The sequence below is a fragment of the Poecilia mexicana genome, unplaced genomic scaffold (assembly GCF_051168715.1).
Source record: "Poecilia mexicana isolate PSO_F unplaced genomic scaffold, ASM5116871v1 scaffold_17, whole genome shotgun sequence".
NCBI classification, from domain to species: domain Eukaryota; kingdom Metazoa; phylum Chordata; class Actinopteri; order Cyprinodontiformes; family Poeciliidae; genus Poecilia; species Poecilia mexicana.
The window spans coordinates 29,764,970-29,785,655 of NW_028263386.1; the positions used below are offsets into that span (position 1 = coordinate 29,764,970).

At 41.7% G+C, this 20,686-nt stretch overlaps 1 protein-coding gene across 4 annotated transcripts in view; it reads right to left on the reverse strand.

Moving 5' to 3' along the window:
- Nucleotides 1-2,008: 2,008 nt before the first annotated feature.
- The window catches only part of dlgap1a (discs, large (Drosophila) homolog-associated protein 1a), a 63,310-nt gene continuing 44,632 nt past the window's right edge, over nt 2,009-20,686 (reverse strand). For all 4 annotated transcript variants that reach the window (XM_088014630.1, XM_088014629.1, XM_088014628.1 and 1 more), the window contains 3 exons: nt 7,766-7,857; nt 7,045-7,197; nt 2,009-2,299 (listed from right to left, as the gene is read on the reverse strand). In XM_088014630.1, coding sequence (XP_087870756.1) covers nt 2,072-2,299; nt 7,045-7,197; nt 7,766-7,857 — 473 coding nt within the window. In that variant the 3' untranslated portion in view covers nt 2,009-2,071. The remainder of the gene's footprint in view (nt 2,300-7,044; nt 7,198-7,765; nt 7,858-20,686) is intronic.

A 20,686-nucleotide genomic window follows, 5' to 3' on the forward strand; every position in this document is an offset into this window, starting at 1 on the left:
GTTTAATCCAAATTAAGTCAATGGCTCCATCAGGCCCCCAGGGCTTCAGGGGCCCCATAAACACTAATATTTTAAAACAGACCACAAATACATAAATGTAACACTTGTTTATTGAGATTATCAATGCCTTTAAATTTTATTCAATTGTTTAGGCATACATAAATTAAATTATTTTAAATTGTTTAACATTTAAATACAAGATTTTAAGGAGCTGGCAAGTTTACTTTGTAAAACTTCAAAGAACAATATTCATAGTTGATTGTTTTGTTACCATAGCAACAATCTGATGCTGTGAGTTTAATCTTTGAATTTACAAATACATATTAGTAAACTGCGATTGTAACTTATTGCTTTTTAGGCTGGTCAATTAAACTACTCCTTTCTCCCATATTTCACTAAATCTAACACAGAAGCTGTTAGAGGTGCTGATGATTTTAGCAACAAAAGGGGCCCCTAAGTCAGATTCTGCTCAAGGTCTCATACAGCCTTGGACCGGCCCTGCATGATGAGGTAATCTGCTGCACTATGCAGAGATGCGCAACAAATGAGAGATTTAATTCAATGCTGCTAATGTGGCTTTAGTAGCTCCTCCATTTCGTGTCTGTTGAGTTTTTAATAAGAGTCACAGAAACTATTCTGGTTGGTCGAGTTTATGGTTTCTCAGATCTCCATGTGGCCGCGCGCATTAACTCTAAGTAGATGACGCATTTGATATGGTTTGATGCATCGTGTAACTGGAAAAATAATACTAAAAATAATAATAAAATAGTATAAAATCAGCGTGATGCGTGACTCCGAAGAGAGTGTTGAAGCTCCTCACCAGGCTGAACCTGCATGATGAGGTTAGCGCTGCTCGTTATCCACAAACGCTCCGGCCAACCGGGACCACAGACAAACTTTACAGGGAAGACAGACACAGAGCCACACGCTGGGCAGCGTGTTGAGATGTAAACGCCACATAAAATTGTTCGTTCACAAAGATAAATCATTCTCACCGCTCCACAACGCGCCTCTGAATTCGCTACAAATGATTCCTGCGGTTCACATTGAGCTGCGCAACCAAAGCTAACACGGCGGGTTTAAAACTCTTACCTAGAGTTCTCCAGAGGATCATAATTCCTCACAGTAGGTTTATGTAAATATCCATACAGGTCACTCAGCCTGTGTCCAGTTTGAGTGAAAGGAGGCGCGCGCGATCCCGCTGAGGTAAAGCAGCGGCAGCGCGAGGCAAAGCGCAAAGGCGCCAGCTGTATGATTGGTCCGCGCGCTGTTGGCTTTTAAATGCATAAACTATAAACCTATTATAAACCTATCCTTTAGGAATAAATCTGCTCTGCTAGTGAAATGCTAAGAGCAAAAGTGACGCTTGCAGCCCGGCTTTAAAAAAAAAAAAGTTTTTTTTTTTTTTTTTTTTTTTTTTTAATTTTCCTAGAAACGTAACCAAGCAACGCTTAGCCTGGCGGCGGGCAGGGCTAGTAAAGCATGGCGGGCCGCCAGGCTTATAATATACTGGGGGAAATCCTGAACTAGGTGTTTCACAACATGAGCTGGTCATTTATTTTCAGTGGGGTTAAGGAAGGTTGTGCACTTCTTACTAACAGCAGGTTGCAGCCAATCATGTCAGCAGTTTGGAATGTGAGGTCAGACGGGGAAGTGTTCCATCAATGTTATCCAGCATGTACAGAATAACAGGTGATTTGATTTAGACCCATGCCTGTACTGAATTTTAAAATAGAAGTTTTGGAAATGGAAATGAACTTATAGAAGTTTACACCTACTGTAAACTTCTAAAAATTGTTATAAAAAAGATCCTTTTTATTATAATTCACACAACAGAGAAATTGCTCATTTAAAAATGGACCTGTAGAACTTCTGTTGCTACTTCAACACACACAACTGATGAGATCAAAACTGAGGATGGAAAAATTACAGAAAAAAATCAATAACTAAAATATTCACATTAGTTTGTCCCACTGTAACTTGGTGTGGACAATCATACATGTTTTGTTTGATGTCAGGTGTGTGTACCTGGGTACTTTTTGCCAACTATAATATGTCCATGTTAATGTCTTCATAACCTTGTCTGAGCTTCAGGAATGTAAATCTCAATGCTGTCAGCGCTCTCTGTTGCTGAGTTCTGGCGTACAGACGCCGCCCTCTTGGCAGCCATCAGCCTCTTTCTCGCCTCCTGCCGCTGCTTCTCTGAGCTCTCCAGTGAACGGTCTCTGGCAAGTGGTGGGTGGTGGTGGGGGACCACCTTGTGTGGTTTTTTTGGCACAGGAGGTGGAAGTCGCCTCTCCTGGTAGAGGAAATCAGAAGTGGGTAAGTAAGGAAGTGGGGATTTCTGGATAATTACATATATCAAGCTGTAATGCAGTTTTATTTTTTGTGTATGTTTGACTGTAATTATAAACATCAGCTCTCCAGATTCCTTTTTACAACTGAGTGATTGCTGACCTTGTCCATCAGTTCCTTGCTGTTTTGATCTCACATAAACTTTTTAAACTTTTACTTTCAAGCTCACTAAGACAAGAGCTAGAAGGAACCACTTTCAAACAAACCAAAAGGATATTCCCTTATGTTATTACAAAATAATAAAACTTGACCAAACATAATAAAGTTCAGTGTTTGGAACAATTAAAATGTTTATTTTCTTTAACTGTAACATCCATTTTTTAAAACCACAATCTCTAAAATTTTTTAGTTTTTGTCCTGTAGTCAATTTTAATGCTTATGGTTTAAGTATATTTTCTGCTTTCTATTTTGACATGTTTTGAAATACTGTACTTTACACTGAAGATATCTTAGAAGTATAACACTATCAGTGACATACTCATCTGTTCATTTATCTTGCCATTTGCAGAAGCAAGACACAAAACATAAAGCCACACATGAAAGATGGCTGCGAGTGGCAGAAGGAAGCATGAAGAGGTGGATGAAAAGACAGACATGATGGATCCATGGAGGCCCAGATTGGTCAAGGCCCTGTGGTGTTTTTGGTTATTCTGGTTGATGTGTGGCTGTTTGCAAGCGCCTTCACTGTTAACATACAAAAGAAGGAAAACAAGTAAGAAGCAGACAGCAATGAGAGCAAATGATATGTCAGAGAAGACAGTGCTGAGAAAAAACAAAAAGATAAACTTATACAGCAGATATACTAAAAGAATATCTGTGCATTGCATGGACACAAAACCATGCATGAGTCAAATTATCTGTTATTCCTGTAATAAAATATCAAAACATCCACCATGTGAATTTTGTTAGTCTGTTTGACAAAGTGATGCACACTGATTTATATACTTGGTTACTCAAAAGCATTATATCCATGGAACAAGGAAAACTTGTATGTAGCAGGTTTGTAAAGTTTTGCAGAATGCAAATGTCACAGAAATGACATTTGTAGCTGCTGAAGACAGAAGTTTCATTACGTAGGGTTGAAGGGAAGTCGACATCCTGAAAAAGGGCTGGACATCAGATTGAGGTCCCCTCAACAGACTGAATTTAAACCTCAAAACAACTCAGGGGTCACTGAGCAAGGTGCCCAGTACACACTAGACAGGTCATCCGTTTTCTGAAAAAGGAACATTTCCAACCTCATTTTACACTGAGATAGAAGCTTAGACAATTGAAACAAGTTAGGGAATGAGAGCATTTATTTTAGCTTAGCTACATTCAAATACAACTGATGTGAGCAAAATAAACTGCAAGAATTATACAGATGTTCATTAACTAGCTTGCACATGCAACAAAATGATAAAAATGTTAATTGGAGTCTGATGTTATAATCCATATTTTTATAAATTTTTTTCCATTTGAAAAACAATTTAAATAAAGAAAAATAGTTCATCTTAAACTATGGTCTTAGTTCAGAATACTTAAGTGTTGAACTCAGTAACATACTCAGCACTGTTGCTGATTTGTAAGCACTGCTGCCAACATTTAATAGTTTAAGTTGTTTTAAAAGCCATCATTGTGCTCTGTTAGTCCCAGTCAAACCAGCAATTCCCATTTTTCCAGCACAAGAATTTCCTTCTTTTTCTGCAAACTCGCTAGAATGAAGCTTCTTTTTTGGTCAGTTCTAAAACTCAAAGCTATCTAAAACAGTTTGACCAGAAAGTCTATAACAAAAACGACTTAAGAGTAAATGAGCAAGTTTGACCAGAAAAGTCAGCTGTTGGCCCACAGTAGAACAGCTGACGTGCAGTCATGTCATTGCGGGACATTTGTTTTCGCACACATCCTTCAAGGTCAACAAGGGTGTGTTCACACTGCAACCTAAAGTGACCCAATTGCAATTTTTTTTTTTTTACGTAATGCGACCTGTATCCGATCTTTTCATGGCAGTGTGAACAGCACAGGTCGGATTCTTTTTCCAATGTGACCCATATCCGATTCAAATGCGACCTAATGTTCAGGTCGCCTTCATCCGACCTGAACGTCACTGATTCTCAACAAATCTCACTATTCTACGTCCTAATACACCCAAGCGGGAAGAAAAACAACAACCATGACGGACAATATGAGGATTAAGTTGTTAATATGCTGCTCCGGTTGGACAACAACTTCAAATATGTAAGCTAAGCTCCACCGTTAGCCTCCATGTTTATTTCTGCAAACACTGAGCACTTCTTTTTATACTCCTGACTACCAGTAGTTCATTTTTGTCCTCTGTAGAGGACATTTCTAAACTTGAATATCTCCCACCCACTACATTCTGCTGAATTAATTCCTTTTGGTATCTAGAGAGGACATTTAGGGCTTTTCAATGATGCCACATGTGAAGGGGTGGGGTTTTTGTACCTTCCTTTTTTTCATTCATAAAAATGATGTTCATCAGTACAAGCACATCTTATGGGAAAAGAAAAAGTAAGTGCATAAAACTTTTTATTGTGCAAATTTGGTTTAAAGTTTTGTTGGAATATTCTAAATAAGTCTGTTAACATATTAAAACATTCTATGAATTATTTTGACTGTACTTTATCGTAGTATTTAAAAGTTGAAAAATTGTCCTCTGTAGTGGACATTTGTAATTATTTTCTGTTTTTCCTGTATCCATCCATCCATCCATCCATCCACCGACTCATTCATCCACCCACTCATTATTTATCCATCCACCCATCTATCCATCCATCCTCCCACCATCTATCCATCCATCCATCCATCCATCTTCTATACACCCTTGTCCCCTTGTGGGGTCGGGAAGGTTGCTATTCCCTATCTCCAGCTAACGTTCCGGGCGAGAGGTGGGGTCACCCTGAACAGGTCATCAATCTGTCGCAGGGCAACACAGAGACAAACAACCATGCACACACACACTCACACCTAGGGAGAATTTAGAGAGGCTAATTAACCTGACAGTCATGTTTTTGGACTGTGGGAGGAAGCCGGAGAACCCAGAGAGAACCCACCATGCACAGGGAGAACATGAAAACTCCATGCAGAAAGACCCCTGAACCTTCTTGCTAAGCAACAGTGCTTAGTTTTGTCAATGTGAAATTCATTCTTATCTTGATGTTTGGATATTTTCTTTGGGACAAACTGGTTGCCATCAAGGTTCAATTTCAAATGTATGGGGTTCCGATGTCCACTGTAGTGGACACATCATATTTCAAAAATAAAAACTTTTTTTCCCCAAAAAATGTTTTCAGTATTCTAATTACCTTACAAAGATTGTGGAATAATAAAAAAAAGGTGAATGGACAATATTTTTTTTCCTGGTAGTCAGGTTAAGGAGGTTGGCAGAACACTGAGAATGCTGACGCTATTGCGCCCTCTACTGCGCATGCAGGACACTTTCAGGTAGTTTGCCACTGCAGAACACATACAGGTCGTATTTACTGGCAGTGTGAACAGCCCCGGCAAAAAAATCGGAAATGGGTGACTTCAGGCTGCACCCCAATACACATCAAGCAGAGCTCCTGTAAAGCTCCTGCTGCTGCAGTGTATGTTGTGGTTTGTTGCCATATATGTGGATTACAACAGTAATCATGGCAGAGACTAAACACACTCAAAAAATTCTGACCCATCACACAACAGTTTCACAGGCACAGGGATTCAGAAAGTTTGTCAGCGGTGTTGTGACAAAAAAAGGCGGACATCATTATGTTGAGAAGAAAATGATACTATTTTTGTTATGCAATTGCAACAGTGAGAACTTATTTTGGTACGTCGGCACAATGATGCTGGGTCCTATAAGCAATGCTACTCAGCAGCGTGGACTACATACTGTATGTCCAAACACACTTCCTAACCCTAACCCTTTTCACTTTTCTAAGGGGTGTACCAATTTATCAGCCGGCTTATTTATCAGTTTAAACTGATTTAAAGAACTAAAACTGTGTGAAAGGCAAATATCCACACATTGAAACCAACTGAAATGCAAAGCAAATCTCTCAAAAATAGCACTAATGACAATGCATCCAGTCAATTAGGCCAGCAAAATATTAGCATCACATACATTCAGTATTGTCTTTGCACCTGATATCTTCTTTATGCTACAGTATTACACAAGGAGACCTAAAGCATTTGGTCCACACCTAAAATTCTACAATCAAAAGTTACATCTAATGCTTTCATAACTTGTCACTAAGTTAGGTCAAGATAATAGAAGACATTTCTAAACCTGATATTAATGTCATTTTAACATAGACATACCGCCAGACAAGTACTATGTTGAAACATTAAGGTTAAGTCACAGTTTCTCTCTCTTTCTTTAGACATGTTTGCATTTAAAGATGTGTCAATAATTATGGGTCTTAATGAAACCTGGCATTTCTAAAAATTCAGGATCAATAGGAAAAAAAACAAACGGAGATACAAAAATTTATTTAAACTGGAAAAGCATCCAGTTTTCACCATAATAAATGTTTGAATAAAAGGAAATATGTTATTCTAGTGTATATTACATTTCTGAATAGGTGAATAACCTTAACACTTTGTGATATTCAATTTTAAATATCATGTTCATGCAAATGCCTATAATAGGTAGAGCAAAACAACAAAGGAAGGCATGTCATTTTTCCATCACCTAAGGAATGAGAGTACCTTTCTATCGGGAGGGTCCAGCGGTCTCCAGTTGTTGGCCCTGAGCTGGTGAAGCTCATCAAACTTGAGGCTGATGTTTTCAATAGACAGCTGAAGCATATCCCAAAAGCCAGCCAGGTCTGAGGCCACAGGACGAGGATGGATGCTGAGGTTCTGTAATGGTGCAAAAAAAAAGTAAAAAAGAAGAAAAAAAATAAACAGAACTAATCTAAGGGAAATGCTTATTAATTTTTAATTGGCTCCAAGTGCAAGCATGGTCAAACTGAGAAGTATATCACATTATTGGTTATACTTGTTATTTTTATAACAACTATGGACAACCCAAATGATAATTGCAAAAGGCTATATATAATGTAAAAGAACAAAATTATAAGAGTAACTCACAACTGGAATCTTTTTTTGAAAAGTAGATTGAATTAAAATAAGGATACTTAATTGAACCAAACTGAACTCTATTATACACACAAAACTAGCAGAGTGATATTTCCATGAGACTATTAATAATTTTATTAGCTGTTATTAGCTTATTACATAACAATCGAAGATAAAAGTTACATCAAATGCATAATCAATACCTTCTAAATAACTATGTACACAAAAGCTACAACTGAATGCATTTTCTTCAAAGAAAAGTTGGAATTCAGAGCACTTGTAAAGAGTCCAGTAGGCCTGAAGATTCAAGTTTTCCAGTAAAATTATTGATAATGATTTTTGCACTCACCAGGTTCTCTTCACATAACTCCCTGAACTGCTGAAACTTCTGGGAGATCAGAAGCTGAGCACTTCCAACAGCAGTTCTCATCTTTTCCAGGACTGAGAACACAAACACAAGTTATGGTAAAATAAACTGTAGGATAAACACAAGGCTTGAATGTGTTTTTATCTTTGAAAATGATACAAAAATTGATATAAAACGTTTATACACCTTGCTTGAAATGCCAGTTTTTTTGAAGTAAAACACATATTATCCAAGTCAAAAACGATACCTTGTGACACCTTCCTGCAGGAGGCGTTGGCTGAGATAATGCTGCCATCAACTAATTGTCCTCCCTCTTCTGTTATTAACTTTTTACTTTTCTAAACATCAAAATTAATCCTACATCAGTTCATCTGTTTCTTTATCCTTTTCTGTCTTCTCAAACTCCCAAAGATCCCCAAAGAGACTGCAAATAGCTGAAATTATTCTCTTTTTACTATTTTGGACATTGACTTGATGGACAAATAAGTCAGATTTTAGCAAATAATTTGGGGTTAGGTTCCACAGAAAAATCTATGAATCTACAATTATTTAACCACCATTAGGTGGGGGAGGGGGATCTAATGCATAGAGAGGACAGACACTAGCAAGTCATGCTGGTGGATGCTGTCTGACTCCCACCAAGCAAGACTGAATTCTGCAATTTCATCCAAAGACAGACACGTCTCAGTGGAAGACGCTGAGAGCTATGCAGAGTCGGTGGGAGCCAAACACTACCACACATCAGCCGAGCTAAATAAAGGCATAGAGGAGCTGTTCCTGGATCTGTGTTTCACCAGAGCATTATTTTAGGGTTTATTAGTTTGTTTTCTGGTTGAATTGTACAGGATGCGTATCACAGTCAAGGTGGAAAAAGCTTTAAAATTATTTGTAAGTGTTTTACATTGCAAAATTTATTGGAGGGCTGTGTAGACTTTTTGTCTATTGCCTATAAACTGTACATGCATTGTTGCATTTTTTCCACTCATCAACAAGATTGTCATGTTCCACTAAATGTTTCATTAATCCACTAATGGTCCACTATTATAGTTTCTTGAACAAGCTAGGATAGGTCTGTGGACTATGCAAAACATGTTCATTACATTTATAACACAAAATTATTCTCAGATATTGAGATTTCACCCATCAGTTCTGTTGGTTTTGAGCTCATTAAGGAATACGCTGTTTTAGCGCTATGTCACGATTATACAAATGAGCTGCTGTTGGCCTTGGTGTAGTGTATCCTTACTTCTGGAGGACGGAGTTTACGCAGCCTTTAAAACGGCCACAAATACAATTTGAAGCTATATCACAATACGATTTGCAAACAAATGTTCTTTGACAGCACAATCTAAACTAGACAAAGGCTATAAATTCTTCACCGAACGATACCCATTTGACTATGAAGGAACGTGTTTTTGTTGTTAGCTAGCTAACATTATGTGACCTTTCTGTTTTGGAAATAGAACGTTGTTAGCCTCTAATCTTGATTGGATTCTTATAGTATAGGATGGGGTTGCCACCCATCATGTAAAATACAGAATCATTTGTTGTATGGCAGTTTATTTCCAGGCTGCCACCCACTACCCCTAGACTTCATTTTAATTAATGCGTCTGAAGGGCTTAAAATGGTTTCTGGAGTCGTGTCCCCCCGTTTCTTGTTGTGGTCATCTGAGCTGGGCCATAACTATACATATTAGAGGTGTGCCGATCAATCGGTCACCGATCATAATCGGGCCGATTTCCGTGAAAAAGTGCATGATCGGTGATCGGCGATCATTGTCTCTTGTTGCCGATACCGATCATCTCATTTCCAGCCTGCCTGTACAGCTGGTCTCCTCTTTCCTTCACTCTGCCCAAACGCGCAGCAACAAATCCTAAGCGATGTGGAACTATAACGCACTGAGTGAATGGGGAAGTTTGCGTGTTGCGGCGGAAAATTAAAGCAGGTCAAAATGCATCAACACAACGAAGGTAATATGGCATAAAAACAATGAGATACTTGACGGAGTTTGGCTACATCGAGGCTCACTGCAGTAAAAAAGACATACGGAGGATCAGACAGCAGGTAAAGCAGCGCACAGCTACAAACACTCACCCGGATTAGCATGACGGTCAGAAAGCTAAACAAATAACCTGGAAAATCATTTAAGTCTTCGAGCTGCGATGTCAGACGCTGGTTCTGCTCTCCTGTTGAACCGCTGCTACGCTACAGGTAGTAATATTTCACAGACTGAGCTTCGCTTCTGCTCCACCTGGTAGTGACTCTCACACCGAACCTCTGTTTAAAGCTGCAGCATCTAACTTAAAAAATAAATTTTACATACGTATTAAAACTTTCGCTGTCCTAACAAGAGACAGATAATCTCTATAAAAAAATAATCCATCTCCTCCCTGATCTGCATAATTACTCCGCTCAGTCAGAAACAGCCAATCAGAGCTAGCAGTAATCAGCTAGCCGCCATGCTAACAGGAAGTTTTCATTCAGTAACTCTGGATTGTTTATTGTAATGGATCCTGTTTTTGCCTTTGAATGTTAAGTTTTATACTTGAACTTCTTGGCAATGTTGAGAGGTTTTATTTTGGTTCTTTGCGTTATTTAGCCTCTTCAGAGCCTTCATATGTTATCAGTCTGTTAAAGATAGTATTATCAATAGCAGTACAATTTGCACAATGCCTGTTTTGTTTAGTTTTCTTCTTGGAAAAGTTATTAAAAACAAGTTTTTGTCTAAATTAAGGTGAATTCATGGTTCCTTTTTCCACATAATGTAACCGGTAGTGTTTATGATAAACAATAAATAAATAATAATTATGTGATCGGTATCGGTGATCGGTATCGGTGATTGGCCCTCATGGGTGATCGGTATCGGTATCGGCAGGAAAAAACCTGATCGGCACATCTCTAATACATATATATGCAGATGTAACGGGTACCAGGGTTCCAGACCCGTTAGCAGCCGATGATGAAGCTGAAAAACAGCATTTGTGTGAGCACACGGGAGACGCAGTCTGTGTGTTACTCCATTTTCTCAACTTATTTATTAAACAAACCAGCTCATTCCACCATCAATACATCCCAGTTCAAAGTTCAGCGGTTCACTGTATTTATAGTCTATTTAGACATATTCACTCATAAACATATTTCTTCACAATTCCATGGATGGTAACATATACCTTCAATTCACTGCACTCTACATGCATACTCAATCACACACGGCGACATTTCATGGCATGTATATTAAGCTACTGCACTGGCATAAATACCTTTGAACGCTAAACACTTCAAGTGGATACATTAAATCACTGCCTAAACCTCCAAAACTGTCCAGAACACAAACAAACTGTGGAACCTGAAAACAGTACAACACTCACTCCATACATACATACATATATACATACATATCCCCACTAGCCCGCTTTTTCCCGCCGCTACAGTGCTAACCCACTAGCATCACGGTCTGCTGGTTACCTCCTCCAGCCGCTGCTGACCCCGAAACACAACAAAACCCGTCCTATCTCTCTCAACCCATTTATACATTTTCCCAAACATTTCCCAAACAGTATAGAATAATAAAATACTTTAACATAAACATTGAGGGTTATCCTCACCTGAAAAACAGCATTTGTGTGAGCACACGGGAGACGCAGTCTGTGTGTTACTCCATTTTCTCAACTTATGAGAAACGACAGAGCAACAGGCAGCTCTGAATCCCCATGCGCCCCCTACCGATGAAACACCGTTACTGCACCCATCATTAACCTTTTATTTCCACTTTTGTGGGCACACATCAGTGGGCATCACACACTCCCGGCCAAAATAAAAATGGCTCTGACATGAAAAAAAATAAAATAAAATAAAACAGATTCTCATTAAACCCAATCTCACTAGCTAAGCTTTCTCAACCGCACACAATGCTCACAACTGGTGTGTGGTATGTATGGTGTTGCCATGGAACTTGGGTACACAAAAATGAATTTGAGTACAGCGTACCGAGTGGTGGACTAGGTAAATAGGAATACTGCATTGGGTGGGCAAAAACTGCATTCAGATTTGCATGCGACTGTACTGATGGCTCTCCCAATGAGTCATATGTGAGGAAGTGTCTGGGCCTCCTATTGCGTGTTGACCTCCTGACCTCTGTCTGATCAAATCCAGCAGGAGGGATCATGAATTGATTTTCAGGCTCTGGTCTGACAAATTGGTTTATCTCCTCCTCTTCCTCAGTTCTGGTCGAGACAGGTATGGTTTCATCCATGTTTTGTTCAGGTGCATCATTTAGAGATTCCAATATGGCTTCTGGTGAATACTCAGTCAATGTCTGATTTTCATCCCCAACCGTTACAGGAGCCCTCCCAGAAGCTTGAGACAAAGTTGTCTGAGGTAAGGAAGTTTTCTCGTACAAACACCTTTGTTCGGTTCCCGGTTGTACTGGTGCCCTAAGCCAGTATCCTGGGGAAGAATCATTGTCTGAATCAGATGTTTCACCATTTCTCTTTTTAGTCTCTGTCCTTGTGTCCTTTCTCTGTCTTTGTTTGTGGGTCTGTTTTTTTGCAGGAACCAACCTTGTTTGGTGCAGGGTCTCTTCCACAGGTAGGTCATTGACCAGCATAAGGAGGTTGCGATGCAGTGTCCGGGTCTTATTCTGGTCTCCTGATTCAGGATAGACAACATACACTGGGCTGTCGGTTAGCTGCCTTTTGACTAAGTAAACAGTTTTCTCCCAGTATGTCCGCAATTTGCCTGGTCCTCCGCGTTCACTGAAGTTCCGGACCAAGACTCTGTCTCCTGGATGCAAAGTTACTCCTTTTGTCTTCTTGTCGTATGTCACTTTCCCCTTTGCACTAGCCTTTGAGCTATTTTCACTGGCAATCCGGTAAGCTTGTGACATCCGCTCTGCCCATTTCTCCGCGTATCCTGTAGGTGTTTCTGACTCTTTGTCTCCAGCCAATCCAAACAGCAAGTCAACTGGAAGATGTGGGTGACGGCCATAAAGAAGGAAATAGGGTGAGTAGCCCGTTGACTCGTGCCGTGTACAGTTGTACGCATGTACAACATGCGGAAGGTGATCCTTCCACCGCAGTTTTTCACAATCAGTCAAGGTCCGTAACATCTGAAGGATGGTGCGATTTAGCCTCTCAACTGGATTCCCTTGGGGATGATATGGTGTCGTTCGTGAGTGGCTCACCCCAGACAACAGCTGCAGAGTTTGGAACAACTTATTCTCAAACTCGCGACCTTGGTCGTGATGCAGCTTTGATGGATATCCGAACCGAGGAATGAAGTCATTGAACATTAGCTCAGCAGCTGTCCTTCCACTTTTATTTCTTGTGGGATATGCTTGAGCAAATCTTGTGAAATGGTCAATCACTACTAATATATATTCGAACCCTCCCACGCTGGCTTCTAGGTGCAGATAATCAATACACACCAGCTCTAGAGGGAAATTGGAAGTGATACTACACATAGGTGCCCGGTCGTAGGTGACAGGTTTCTTGGCTTTGATGCACAAACACTTTTGAGTGACATGTTCTTCTATTTCTCTAGCCATGAAGGGCCAGTAGAACCTGTCTCTTGCCAGATGAAGCACCTTCTCCGTGCCCACATGGCTCATCTCATTGTGCAGATATTTCAGGGCTAATGGCCGATACTTGGTAGGAAGGACTAATTGTTTTTTCTCTCCCACAAATCTGTAGAGGAGATCGTTCTCCAAACGCAGTTTATTCCATTCATGCAGCAATTTCTGCGTGTCTCTGCCAACTGTTTTACGTATTCCATCTGTTAACGTAATGTTGGATGCTTTCATTTCTCTGACCCGGCCTATGGCTGAATCCTCCTTTTGTGCCTTGACAAGATCCTCGTGGCTTATGGTCGGGAGAGCAGAATGGGGTTGTTGGTCAGAACCTTTGGAAGAAGCGATGAGTGCTGCCACCCATGCTACGTCTTTGCGCCAAGCTGCTTGACTCCCATCCCATGTTGCACATACCGCCTCAGCTGGGAAATCCTCAGTGCAAGTTTTCCCATACGTCTCCATATCGAGAGGAAAACGAGACAGAGTATCTGCATCGATATTGGACTTCCCAGGCCGGTATCTAATGTCAAATCGAAAATCTGAGAGTTCACCCACCCACCTATGACCAACTGCATTAAGTTTGGCTGTACTTAAAATGTAGGTCAACGGGTTGTTGTCTGTGTATACCGTAAAGTGAGGGGCATAGTACAGGTAATCACGGAATTTCTCACACACAGCCCATTTCAAAGCAAGAAACTCCAGTTTCCCACTGTGCAGATGGTAATTGCGTTCGGCTGGTGTGAGTGTCCTGGAACCATACCCAATCACTCTCAGTTTCCCATTCTGGTGTTGGTACAAAATGGCTCCCAACCCCTGGTCTGATGCATCGGTATGCAGGATAAATGGTAGACTAAAATCCGGATATGCCAGGACAGGTGGCTTTGTTAGGACACTAATTAGCTGTTCAAGAGCTTCCTGGTGTTTGGTGGTCCAGCTAACTGGTGCTCTGGAAGGCAGTTGGGGTTGTTTGGCCTTTCCACTCTGGGCTGAAGTTCGAGCTGTACCCGATTTATTCTGAAGCAGCTCATAGATCGGTTTAGCAATCCGGGAAAAATCCTGGATATATGAGCGGTAATAGCCGAGAAATCCAGCCAACCTCCTAACCTCTCCGACTGTCGTTGGTTGCTTTTTAGTCAGTGTGTGGATTGCTTCCAAATCATGGGGATCTACTTTGACCCCTTCTGCAGACACAAGACGACCCACATATCGAACCTCTGACTTGAACAGTTCACATTTTTCAGCCCTCAGTTTCACTCCATGACGCTGGAGGGCCTGTAGGACCTGACGGAGTGCTTCGACATGTTCCATAAACGACTCGGAATAGCAGAGCACATCATCCAGGTATGGAATGCAGCACTCATCTCGAAGTGGTCCTAACATTTCCTCCATACTCCGCTGAAATGTTGCAGGGGCGTTCGAAAGCCCAAATGGGATTCAAACCCACTCATAGAGTCCCCACGGGGTGGTAAAGGCGGTGAATTGACGCGACCCCTCTGCAACAAAACCTTGGTGATAGGCTTTGCCTTGGTCTAGAATACTAAACCATGCATTTCCTCCAAGGGTGTCGGTCAAGTCTTTTATTCTGGGTAGTGGGTGTCGATCAGGCACCGTCTTTTTGTTTAAGAGGCGATAATCAATACATAGCCGCAGGCTGCCATCTTTCTTCCGTACACACACAACCGGTGCAGCATATGGGGATTTGGATTTGACTATCCAGCCTTTAAGTAACAGATCCTGTACATACTCTTTCACTTCTCTAAAGAGAGGTTTTGGAACAGAAGAGTAGGTGGCTCTTACAGGAACCTGGTCTTGGAGAGTGATCGACATTTGTAAACTGGGTATACACCCAATATCATGGCTGTCTCGTGCAAAAGCTCCAGCTTCTTCACAAAGCATCTTATTCACCACTGCCCTTTGAGCCTCATCTAGATGGCTGAGGTCTACAGGAGGTTGCCATGAAGGCTGACTGAGATTGGTGGGTGCTGGAGTAGCACTGTTAACAGTCACCACTGAGTCCGGTGCTTCAGCTGAGGTTGCTGAGACCACCTTATCAATCTCATGAATGTTGCCAAGAACAGTTTTTCTTGGTACAGTGATTGTATGTTGTGTATTGTTTCCAACAGGTACAGCCACATAGGGTCTGTTTGGATTGTGGACCTCTAAAACACCTGCTCCCACATCCAGTTCAGCTAAGGGTATACTGTCATCATCAGGTTCAAACAGTACAACAGAGTCAGGGAAAATGGTGTCAAATGGAACCTGACATTTGACCCAGGCCACTTGGCCAGCTGGAATGACTGTGTCTTGTTTGCCTGTTCGTAGTTGTCCCCACTGTACGGTAAGCTTGTCTGTCTGGATAAAATTCACTAGGAGTTGGGCCTTCTCCACTGGAATGGAAATGGCGTTACACACCAGGCTGGTGAGTGTTGGAGCTAGATTCTGAGGCTGCTCTTGTATCATTGCCTCCAAAACATTGAATCCTAGCAATGGTCTCTCCAAGGCCAGACTACTGACCAGGAAAGGAACATTAATAGACAGATCAGGATTTGTGTTTCCCATCAAATTAACAGTAATGGGTAACCAGCCATCATATGGGATAACACCCCCATCTATGGCACAGATTTTTAGGTCATCTTCATCATCAAGTATTTCACTGAGTGGCTTGACAGTAATTTCTGGTAAGTATTTGTCTTTCCAGCGTTTATCGATCATGCTCACCTGAGCACCTGTGTCTAGTAAAGCAGTGACAGCAAAACCATTTAAACTACACTGGGTTAAAGCTTTTCTCCCAATGAGCTTGGCTAGACAGTCACTTTTGCTGTTTGATGAGTTATGGCTGGTTGTGCTTGTCAAGTGGGTTGACTGTCTGTGTTTGTGGTGTTTTGGTCCCTGGTCTTGTGTGGGTACACAGATGGGTACAGCATGTTGTTGTTCAGACTCACCAATTTGGTCTGTTGCATGTAGGGACTGTTGGGGCCCGGTCACTGTCTGTCCCCCGGCAGGGACCGGCTCCAGTTTCCCTGACGTGTTGGTCTCTGGAGGCAGCCCACTGCTTTGTGACCTTCCTCACCACAGTGAAAACAATGGGTACAGTCAGGACGGTTTTGTTCCAGACACTTCATGCAGCCATACCGTCTTCCCTTTTGCTTGACCCTGTTATGTCTTGGTGGCTGATTATTTGGTTCAGATGCTTGTTGTTGAGTTAATTTTTGTAGTGACTCAACAAGCGTGGTGAGTTTTTCAACTTTTTCTTTTAGTTGTTGGACCCCATCAGCTTGTGGTGTTCTGCCTAGACCCTCTTTTGCACTTGGATACTGGGCGGCATTTGCCTCAGCGTGAACACTGTGTAAATTTGTGGGTCTCTGGCGAGGAGCTGACCCCAAACGTTTCTGCCTTTCATTCTCATCACTCATTATTTTCCTCATCTGTCGTAGTATTGCTTCGTCAGTTACACCAGGGTCAGCTAGAAGGGGTTTCAGTTCTCTGCGAATATCATCATGCTTGTGCCCAAGGCCTTGGTACACAGTATGAATAAAAATGTCTTGAACTGTGCTTGGGCTGTACTTAACATCTGTGTCAGCATGTTTTGAAGCCAATATGATTTTTTGCTTAAGCCCAATGACTCTGTACAGAAATTGTTGGGGTGTTTCATTGTCCCTTTGTTTGGTACACATGAGCTCCTGGAAAAACTCTGTGTTGCTTTGCTCACCAAGATGGGAGTGTAGGAAGCCTTTAAGTTCTTCTACTGTCAAATCGTCCTTATTCATTAACATCTCCTTAAAATTTCCAGGTTTGATAACTCTGAGGACCGCCCTCACAATTTCTGTGTCACTGAACTGATCCCTTAATCCTTCATCAATCTGGCGACAAATGTTGTTGTAGTTAATGTCTGACCCCTGGTCTCCAATTTGGCCTCCCTGTATTTTAAACTCTCTACGATGAAGGTAGGAGAGATCTCTTAATGAAATCAGGCCGTCTTGAACCAGAGGTGTGTTTAATTTGTCTCTGCTCTCTGTGTTCTGCAACTTAATCTGTGATTTTTCTGGTGGATGTGATGCAGACTGTGAGTGAGTGGTGGGTATGTACTGCCTGACCTGCTTGCTAAGCTCTTCACAACTAGCAAGTAATTTCTGTATGTCAGTGCTTCCCACATCACTAGCCACCAATATTCCTTGTTTATCTGCATTTACATCACTTACAGTAGGAAGATCATTTTGAAATGTTACCACAGGGTCAACAGAACCCTTAGCTTGACTGTCCTTCAAATCAGCATCATGACCTTGTGGATTTACAAAAGGAACCTGTGTAATCCTGGCATCCGGACGCTGCATTTGTAGTTGAGATGCATGACCCTGAATGGCTGCATCCACAAGGTCCCTTAACTCTAACAAATGAGCCATGCCAGTGTCCTCAGACTCTAGCAAAGTCTTGCTGCTCATAAAACTGGTGATGTACTCGTAACAATCCTCTTCATCTGCAGACTCAGGACGAAGCGGCTCCACCTCTGAAACAGCACTCACTGACCTGGCAATCTGGAACAGTTCATCTGCAGGTAGGTTGAGCAAGTCTTTCTTGATGGACCACACCAAGCTTTTCCTCTCACCGTCTGCCATAACTGTTCCTTCTTCCAGCAGTTGACTACACCACTCAAAGTCCTGAAGCCCTTTCTCTCTTTGTCTTTTCCTTCACCGGTGGACAGGGTAAGACGCTTTCCTCATCCGCTGAGATGAACGATGGAATGTATGAGGTCCACAGCATCTGTATCACTGGAACCACATCCCAGTCTGGCAGGGAGTAGGATCCCGGACGAGCCCCCAAAACTGTAACGGGTACCAGGGTTCCAGACCCGTTAGCAGCCGATGATGAAGCTGAAAAACAGCATTTGTGTGAGCACACGGGAGACGCAGTCTGTGTGTTACTCCATTTTCTCAACTTATTTATTAAACAAACCAGCTCATTCCACCATCAATACATCCCAGTTCAAAGTTCAGCGGTTCACTGTATTTATAGTCTATTTAGACATATTCACTCATAAACATATTTCTTCACAATTCCATGGATGGTAACATATACCTTCAATTCACTGCACTCTACATGCATACTCAATCACACACGGCGACATTTCATGGCATGTATATTAAGCTACTGCACTGGCATAAATACCTTTGAACGCTAAACACTTCAAGTGGATACATTAAATCACTGCCTAAACCTCCAAAACTGTCCAGAACACAAACAAACTGTGGAACCTGAAAACAGTACAACACTCACTCCATACATACATACATATATACATACATATCCCCACTAGCCCGCTTTTTCCCGCCGCTACAGTGCTAACCCACTAGCATCACGGTCTGCTGGTTACCTCCTCCAGCCGCTGCTGACCCCGAAACACAACAAAACCCGTCCTATCTCTCTCAACCCATTTATACATTTTCCCAAACATTTCCCAAACAGTATAGAATAATAAAATACTTTAACATAAACATTGAGGGTTATCCTCACCTGAAAAACAGCATTTGTGTGAGCACACGGGAGACGCAGTCTGTGTGTTACTCCATTTTCTCAACTTATGAGAAACGACAGAGCAACAGGCAGCTCTGAATCCCCATGCGCCCCCTACCGATGAAACACCGTTACTGCACCCATCATTAACCTTTTATTTCCACTTTTGTGGGCACACATCAGTGGGCATCACACAGACATAGACAAATGTATGGTATGAGGTGCTGTGGTGCGGTAAGACGGTACCATTGCCTCTGTCATGCACCAGTTCGCTGCAGATCTGGCAACGGCCAACGACAAAGGTCAGAAATTTATATATTTTTAAACTTTGTGATCTTAGACCAGGGTGTCAAACTCCAGTCCTCAAGGGCCGCTGTCCTGCAGTTTTTAGATGTGCCACAGGTACAAAGCACTGGAATGAAATGGCTTAACCCTTGTGCGTGCGAGGACTGAGACAAATGTAGAGGACGGTGGCAAATGATACAAGTTTTACGTGTGTGGGGTCGGTTGGACCCCATTTCTGAACACAAGGGTTAATCATCATTCATCAGCCATCCTGATGCACCACACCTGTGTACTGGATGGGTCCAGTGTATCCCTCATGACCCACCATATCCTATGATTCATTGAGGGTCCAAATTAGGTGTTTGGGAAAAGCAACTGCAATATTGCTCTGACAGTATTTTCGGAGATGTCTGCTCCCGCTGCATTAACAATCAGCTCCCCTCGCCAGCTGTCACCTGGCTGGGCGATCCAGATAGATTCGGTTTACATGGAGAGAACGCCTGACTCCTGGCACATTGTTTTCAAACTTCCAATAGCTTTCTCCAATGAGTGGAACGGCAACATTGTTCAGTCAGGTAATGTTTAGCAGCATAAAGTTTGTTTATCCAAAGTATTTAATTTATTCCTTAGCAAATCAGTGTGACTGATTAAAGTGAAGCATTTAAACATAATAGCTTTATTTAACCGCAATGTTAAATAGCGTCTATTCTTTATTTTCTCTATGACTGGATCTGTTCAAATTCACAGCTTTTCTCTTCCAGTCGTCAAATATTTGTGGCCTTTGTACCCGTCCTGCGTAGACCAGGTCCTTTGACGCAAAGACATTCATACGCTTTGAAGGATGCAGACCCTGAATTCGGACACACTGACTGTGAGTAACATAAAGTGAGACACAGGACTAGCAGAGACTATTGTTTAGTGTTAGCTTGTGCTAAATGACAAATCAGATTTCTGCCAAACAACAACACAAAACACGCAACAGATCATTATGTACTTACATTGCCATCTGCATATTTGTGAGAAAGTAGAAACGGATTCTTCCTTCCTTTTGGCAAATTCTGTCATGAACTGTTTGTAGTTTTCAGAGGATTTCTGCTTAAAATGATCTGTACAAACTACAACTTACTTTGGCAATATTGCAAGGATATTATGAAGCCACACAGCTCTGTTCTCCATGACTGGGAGAACATGCATGAACACTGTTGTGTTCTGTTTTCTGTGTACTTGTTTTTGAGGTTTTCTACGTTTAGTCCTGTCCCTGTCCTGCCTTCCCTGTTTGCTTCCCAGGTGTGTCTTATTCCGATTACCCTCCCTGTGTATTTAAGTCCACCTGTTATCTTTGTCTCTTGTCGGATCCTTGTCTAACGTCGAGTGTTCTGTCGTCTGTCTGTTTCCCTGAGCTGTCACTGTTGGACTTTGTTTTGGAGTATTCACCATTAAATCATCGTTCATCTATGTCTGCCTGGGCCTACCTGTGTCTGTCTCCTCAGCAACACCCTCAAACTATGACAAACACATCCTCAAGCTCTGTGTTACAGTTGAC